Source organism: Penaeus monodon, chromosome 38 (assembly GCF_015228065.2).
Source record: "Penaeus monodon isolate SGIC_2016 chromosome 38, NSTDA_Pmon_1, whole genome shotgun sequence".
NCBI lineage: Eukaryota > Metazoa > Arthropoda > Malacostraca > Decapoda > Penaeidae > Penaeus > Penaeus monodon.
In genome coordinates, this window is record NC_051423.1 from 7919679 (window position 1) to 7927619 (window position 7941).

General features: G+C 34.2%; 1 protein-coding gene across 4 annotated transcripts in view; it reads right to left on the reverse strand.

The window, feature by feature from the left end:
* Window positions 1–6279: 6279 nt before the first annotated feature.
* LOC119596543 (carbohydrate-responsive element-binding protein-like) overlaps window positions 6280–7941 on the reverse strand; it is a 114952-nt gene continuing 113290 nt past the window's right edge. For all 4 annotated transcript variants that reach the window (XM_037945840.1, XM_037945841.1, XM_037945844.1 and 1 more), the window contains 4 exons: window positions 7840–7941; window positions 7480–7607; window positions 7098–7351; window positions 6280–6830 (listed from right to left, as the gene is read on the reverse strand). The exon at window positions 7840–7941 is cut by the window's right edge and continues 49 nt beyond it. In XM_037945840.1, coding sequence (XP_037801768.1) covers window positions 6703–6830; window positions 7098–7351; window positions 7480–7607; window positions 7840–7941 — 612 coding nt within the window. In that variant the 3' untranslated portion in view covers window positions 6280–6702. The remainder of the gene's footprint in view (window positions 6831–7097; window positions 7352–7479; window positions 7608–7839) is intronic.

Here is a 7941-nt window from a genome sequence, read left to right on the forward strand (position 1 = left end):
ATTTCAAAACTCCCCGTCTCTCCTTCGGCTACTCCAGCGAGTCTCTGATTGGCTCACACAGAGTTCGAAAATTTTACGGACCCACTGACTCTGGGAAACTCTCGATGCTGCGCATTATTATATTGTGGTTGCTGTTACCATTGTTATTGTCATCATCATCATCAATCATCATCAATCATCATCCATCAATTATCATCAATCATCATCATCATCAATCATTATCATCAATCATCATCATCATCATTGCTCTTCTTATTATAATTATTGTTATTATTAATAATATTACCATCATTATTTCTATTAATAATAATGACAGTAAAAATGCCCAATCCGTGACCGCCAACTCAGGCTGTACGGGCACCTGGCTCGTTTCCCACGGGATGATCCTGCCCACGTCGTTTCTGTTCGAGGCAGCCCTGGGTGGAGGAGGCCCGTGGGACGACCTAGGAAGTCGTAGCTTCGGCAGATCGATCAAAGCTATCGTGAAGACCTAGAGATGGGCTGAGCTCCTGCCTGGCGGTTCGCCATGAAGGACCCGAGTAGGTGGAAACGAGGGTGGATGCGTGAATGCGCATCCACCTAATAATGATAATAATAATTATGATGATGATGATGATGATGATGATGATGATAATAATAATAATAATAATAATAATAATAATAATAATAATAATAATAATAATAATAATAATAATAATATCATCATCACTGTTACTATTATCATCATCATCTTTGTTATTACTGTTATCATTATCACTATCATTATTTTTGTTGTTTTTATTCTTGTTGTTGTCATTATCATTATTGTTATTATTATTACATTATTATTATTATTATTATTATTATTATTATTAACTATTATAATTGTTATTATTTTTTTTACTATTATTATTATTATTATTATTATGGTCATTGTCATTATCATTACTATTATTATGGTTATTGTCATTATCATTACTATTATCATAATTAATGCCTTTATGATCATTATTAATAATCATTATCATTATTATTATAATCATCATCATCATTTCTCTCTCTCTCTCTTTCTCTTTTTTCTCTTTCTCTCTCTCTCTCTCTCTCTCTCTCTCTCTCTCTCTCTCTCTCTCTCTCTCTCTCTCTCTCTCTCTCTCTCTCTCTCTCTCTCTCTCTCTCTCTCTCTCTCTCTCTCTCTCTCTACCCTCTCTCTCTCTTTCTCTACCCTCTCTCTCTCTCTCTTTCTCTTTCTCTTTCTCTTTCTCTTTCTCTCTCTCTACCACTCCAGTAAATCAAAGCAACACCTGCTATACCCTTAACGGATACCCATTCAAGACACTGTAAGCCGATCGCTGCCTGGCATACTTCCCGTAATCACACGTAAAGGTTATCTTGGACTTGTTCACGATAACTCTGTTCCTTTATTAAATTTCAGACTCCCTACACATGTACGTTCAATCCCAGTTCCAATTTAGACTCTCGTATCAATGCCTATGGTCCCAAGCCCGGATAAATAGAGAGAATGATTACCTAAAAAGGTACCACCGGCACTCTCCGTGGAAAGGAACTGGGGACCGTACCACGTACTCACTCCAAGAGCATCACAACATGAAAACTACAATTAAGTATCATGCTGTGACCACGGCGGCTCAGACATGAATATACCATTAAAAGAAGAAGATCAATGCCTAATCAACAACAACAAAAAAGAATAGAAAAAAAACATAGAATAGGAGTCTCAACCACAACAATCCTGAGCGAGCTGGGTGTCTGTGCCAAACGTATCCTAGACTTATGCTTTGCTGCTACCTGTATGAGATGACCAGCCTGTCGCCAGGTCATCTCATTCACAAGTTCTCAAGCAGATATGACAATCTGACTCTCTGTATATCTTTTTGTCTGCCTCGTTGTCCTGTTTTTTGTCCCTAAGTTTGAAACAAGTAGGAAGAGTTATTCTGCTCGAAGATATATATACAAGAAAACGTCTTTCACATTTTCTGTTTTAAGAGGAAGTATCTTGTTTGAAGAAAATGGTTTCTAGCTTAGATAAAACAAAGTCTCGTTTGAAGAAAATTAAGTTTCTTGTTCAAAGACGCTAAAGACATTTATGCTTGAAGGCATGTGGAAAGATAATGTTATGAGAAAAGCTATCAGGCAAACATCTGTCTCGTACTGAATGGCAGAAAGACAAGAGGTCATTCTAAAGAAAGATACAGGAAATTTGCAAACAACATCCTGTTTTCGAGTCCTTATGCACCTGTTATCATGGTGACTATCAGCTATGGAGTTATTGAAAGTAAACATCTTTTAAAACTGTGAGAAATATTTACAATGGGTTGGAATATGAGCATACTGACAACCTTTTCATGCAGCATACCCATGCGTATTCTTGTCTTGATTTTGAATGTCTCGGAATGAACCACAGATTTATATACGTTCTGCCACTTTTGTCTTAAAAATGTTTACCTAACCCGAAGTAACCTCATGACAAATTTAGATTGCTAAGTTTACACATACTGTTATTGCTTTGTCTTCAGTTTGGTTAGATATACAATGTAAAATCAATATTTAATATAATAGAAAAGTGCAGTGAACTATGTTCAAAATGCTATATTGCATACAGAACTACCAGGAAATCTGGCCTGAGAGAGCACAAAATATTTTGTGAAAATAATTAAGATGTACTGAATTACGTTGCATATAGTAGATATTCAAACTGGGAAATGTAATACAGAATGCTATTTCACAACTAATGCACAGAGCAAACACCATGAAGCAGATATAAACCTTAAAAAATGCTTAGTAATTATCTATGGAAGGCTCAAGTTTCTAAAATTTGGGAATTTTATAATGACGTTTTGTAAAATTTCATCAACAACTTTCTCGGCATTTAGACACAAAAACTAACACACTTGTGACTTTATGCAGTAGCAGTACTGATTTTATATATTTTTTTAATATTAAAGTCTTTCTGTAATTTTCACCAAACCCTGTTGTATAATGCCTACACAGTGCTTCTCAGGCAGTAATAGTTAAAGTTAATGCAGTATACTACACTGTTCTTGTTTGCTTTGGAAAGTAAATGTATTTAAAAATAAAACTGCTATATCATGAAAAATGTTATCAACTATGTATATCCAAGAATAGAATCTATAAACTGACAAGCAATTTATTTAATTTTCCGCTATTATAGATCATCTTCGGAGCAAAAACAAAAACCTTAGAGTATTTCCTGTATTGGCTTGTGATGACTTTTGGGTAATATAGTTTCCATGCCAGAAAAGTAACTAAACCATAATAAAAACTTCTACTATGCTACTCACTCTGTAACATATATAAGTATGCTGCTATTACTATTATTTCTTTATTAAATATTCTATACTGCACAAATGTTTGCAATATATATATATATATATATATATATATATATATATATATATATATATATATATATATATATATATATATATATATATATATATATATATATATATATAAATGAAATTTTGAGTATGAATGCATATCAGACATATGAATTATGTTCAAGTGTGGAAAAGGCAAATGATATATACTATACATACATATTTTATGATAATAAGTTAAATACTTAAATCATATTTCTCTCTTTAAAGGATAGACTTTAAAAGAAAACACAATTATTTATAATAAATTCTCTATTCAGTTTAAAACACCTTCACATTTTTCCTTGCATACAAGATATTTAAATACACATTATATATAATTCCTATCATTCTTAACCTCAGATACAGAGAAATACTGCTTTCACTGTTCAAGAAAAAGTATAACAAAACAAAAAATAAATATATCATACATACATACTAAATATATGATAATACAACCTCAGGGGGAAAAGTTCCAGACTTGGGAGACAAAATAACAACAACAACAACATAATCTTTGTAGTAATGAACTTAGAGGGAGTCCTTGATAAAGATTATCTGATTTCCTTTGTACAAAATCTGACCAATCACACCCAAAAGATTTTCCCTTCTCCCAAGTACAAAGAAGAGAAGAGGAAAAATATGGAAGGGAGAGATGGTGAGGAGAGGAAACGAGAGAGAGAGAGAGAGAGAGAGAGAGAGAGAGAGAGAGAGAGAGAGAGAGAGAGAGAGAGAGAGAGAGAGATATGGGGGATAAAGGGATGGCAAAATAGAGGGAGAGGAGGGAGGGAGGGAGGGAGGGAGGGAGGGAGGGAGGGAGGGAGGGAGGGAGGGAGGGAGGGAGAGAGAGAGAGAGAGAGAGAGAGAGAGAGAGAGAGAGAGAGAGAGAGAGAGAGAGAGAGAGAGAAATTCAACAGCCTGAGGAAAAAAAAAAAAGTATAAATAAAATAAAAAGGACACACCATCAAAAGTACAATAAGAATGAGAGACTCGCTTACATGTGATATCTACAGGCACATGTCACCTAGACAGGAAGCCACTTCATAATTTTTATCAACACTTTTTTATTTTTTTTATTTTCGTTTAGTTTTTTTGCATTTATAGATAAAAAGAGATGCTTCCAAAAATCCCTGCGGTCTCTTGGCACAGCATAAAAATCATATATATATTTGAATAAATCCATTATGGCCTACTATTTACAGCATTATGGGTGAAGAACATGAGGAATATGAATGTTGCTAAAGCGTCACCTTGGACAGATGACTCATGAAAGAATTTGTACTTAAAGCTGATGGTGATAGCCGCCCTACCATGCACATGTCTGTTCCATTTTTTTATTTTCTCCCAATACTTCCTACTTTAATATGGTTCTTGTTTGCATTGAAGTTCCTTTCACTGTTTTCTTTTATTTAAAAATTTCCCATATGAAAAACCTGAATCCAACAGGAAGCTAGGAATTAGACTCACAGTGATAACAACGCACTTGTGATAACAAAATGATTATCTTCACTTTTGTGATTAAACACTTTTTTGCTTCTGAATGACATGGTAATGATTACAAAATATGAAGAGAAGAGAAAGAAAAAAGGGCAAGAGAAAAAGATTATGACAACGAAGAATAAAATTACTTCGGATATTTTCTGACATCAGAGCAATTCTCTCCTTATGGCATTGTGGGGAAAAAAGTTAAAGATTAAAGTGTCATATGCAAGAGTCAATAAATAAGTCTTAATGGCCTACAATACAGGTGTTTGATTCATGACATTTAACTATTTCTTATTCAAAAGTCAACTCTTAATCTTGGACAGCCATGCTGCCACAGTAAGAGAACTGAATAATTAATAAATATGAGGCCATTGAAAGAATCCTACAAGTGTATTTTCCTTTTTTTCTAACTGAAGGAAGGAGCAGTGGATGGAAAAGTTATCTCAAAATGACTCTTGAAAGATTTCACTGAACAAAGTATCGTATTTTGTGCTGAAAACTACCTACAACACAAATTACACCTAAGATGAAACACTTACTTTTTTCCTCACTATTTCTTGCTGATAATTAGAATGTGAGAGAGGAAGGACAGGGAACATTCCTGTCTGTCATTTACAAAGAGGTGTTAAGAAACTTTTACCTGCATGCCCTCCCAACTGCATGAACATCCACATCCCACAATAACTTTACAAACTGCTACATCCAAAAAATCAAAAAAAGGGGTTAAACTTTCTTTCTTACTACTTGATCCATCAGCATAAGAAAGAGAGGATTCCCAACCTTCTAAAAGCTCAAATTCACTCTCCTTCTATGTGTTAAGGCACTCCTGACTGGCCTTTTCACAGCAAGATCACACTCCTCATTGAAGACTCAGACACAACTTTACACTGTAATTCACATTATGGCACATTTGTAAGGATTGTACAAGGCTGAGCTCCACAGCTGCAGGCTGTCAGCAGGGATCGTTCTTGTTACAAATTACTTGTCTTTTAGAACTAATATAATACGCTCATCAAATGATACTGGCTAGATGAACAGCATTTTCACATTCAATTCTTTAATGTTGCTCAACAGACTGAGCTTATACTTTTGGAAGGAAAACCAATAAAAGAAAAAATCGTAATAAAGAGAGAAAGAAAAGTGAGAAAAAGTGAAATGTGAACCACAAGATCACCAAAGATTTTCTATGTAGATTATCTGACTTTCCTGCAAGTTCAATTTGAAATTCAATATATATATATATATATATATATATATATATATATATATATATATATATATATATATTAAATATATATATATATATATATATATATATATATATATATATATATATATATAAATATATATATATATATATATATATATATATATATATATATATATATATATATATATATATATATATATATATATATATATATATATATATACCTACGCATATACACACATACATATATAATGTAATCAATGAAAAAAGTATCTCTGAAGCTACATAATTTGGGAAGATTATCTCAAAATTTACAAATTTCAGAACCCTCTCTCAAAACTGTAAATGATAACTTTATCATTCACATTAAGACTTGGTTTCCCTTCCTTCAGTGGTATTGGTACTGCTGCCATGAAAAGAAAAGAGGAGGAGGAGGAAGAGAAGAAGAAAATTTTAAAAAATCACAAGCAGCTTCACACTGGCAACTGTCATATCAATGCTACGAAGCAAAAGACGTTCAGAACATCAGCTCTCCCATTGTGTGCACTGCTTTCTTTCCTGCCGAGATAAGCAGGCAATGTCTTTTCTTCTCCTGGCTCTTGGTAGGTGGGAAGGATTTGTAGCCTTTAATCACCGGGACGTAGGGTACCTCTCTCCTTCCTGCTTTGTGACACGGCGGTAGATCTCCTCCGGCAAGTTTTCAGGCTCAGCCAATACATTTGTGGTTGTGCTCAGCTTTCGCATTGAGTTTGAAACCACTGTGAAAAAAGAGTGCAGGTGTGAAACCAACATCTTAACTGCATTTATGGTGTTCAGATGTCAAATATCTGAAAAGCATATCAATACTTTCTTTTTGGCAAAGTGACAAATCCACCAAGTATGAAGCTAACTTGTTACAACAGTTGAGCTTGATGGGATACTCATTCCAAAATGATCTTGAAATATGGTTCATTATTAATTTTGTCCAGTCAACACATTATTTATAAATCAATAAAAAACAAACAACACAGATGATTGATACTTACAGGGACGTAGGACATTGAGGGAACACTGCTGATCCAGCCAAGCTAAAGAAGAACGGCACAAGTCATCCAAAGAGTTGATGCTTACGCTGTTGTTGTAGGATTCTAACAGTGGCTCTGTTATAAGGGAAAAAATCCAGAATTTCCAGTTTGCTAGTGTACGTTCCCGAACATAGTTATTGAACATTTCCTTGAGCTTGCTATGACGGGCATGTGTCATAGGGGCACCAGTGGCAGGCAGTAAGGATTGTGCATTGCTGTAAAGAAAAGAGGAAAAAACATTAATACATCAATATATATGAAAAATGCAGTAACAATTTACAGTGACAGAAGTCAATCCTGTATATGAAAATTATGAAGTTTACAAACCGAGAAAAAAGCCTACCTTATCTCAAGACTGAGGCTTTCAATCTGAGCACGGAACTTTTCTGCTTGGTCACTCAGTTGTTGCCTTTCAGCTTTCAACTGCTGGATGTACTCGGCACCTTTCTGTAACATGGCTGCTTTGCTGATCTGAAAAATGAATAAACCTTCTTATTCACATATTTAGTCAATCAATCACTCTGGTTTCTTTCCCTGTGGCTTGCAAACTTTTGTGAATCCTATTCTATTCTTTGAAATAAGTAGCTTTCCTCTTATGGGGAAACACGTCTCGAAAATGTAATATACTTGGATAGAGAATTACATATTAAAGGAACATGTAAATAAAGGTTACAGATCAGTTCCAGTTTCTTGCATGCCTTACCTTTGCATTATGATTCTGACTGATGGAAGGAATAAGTTGATGCATTATGTCAAAATTGTTTTTCAAGTTTGACCGACGTTTCTGTTCTGCATTGATATGGCA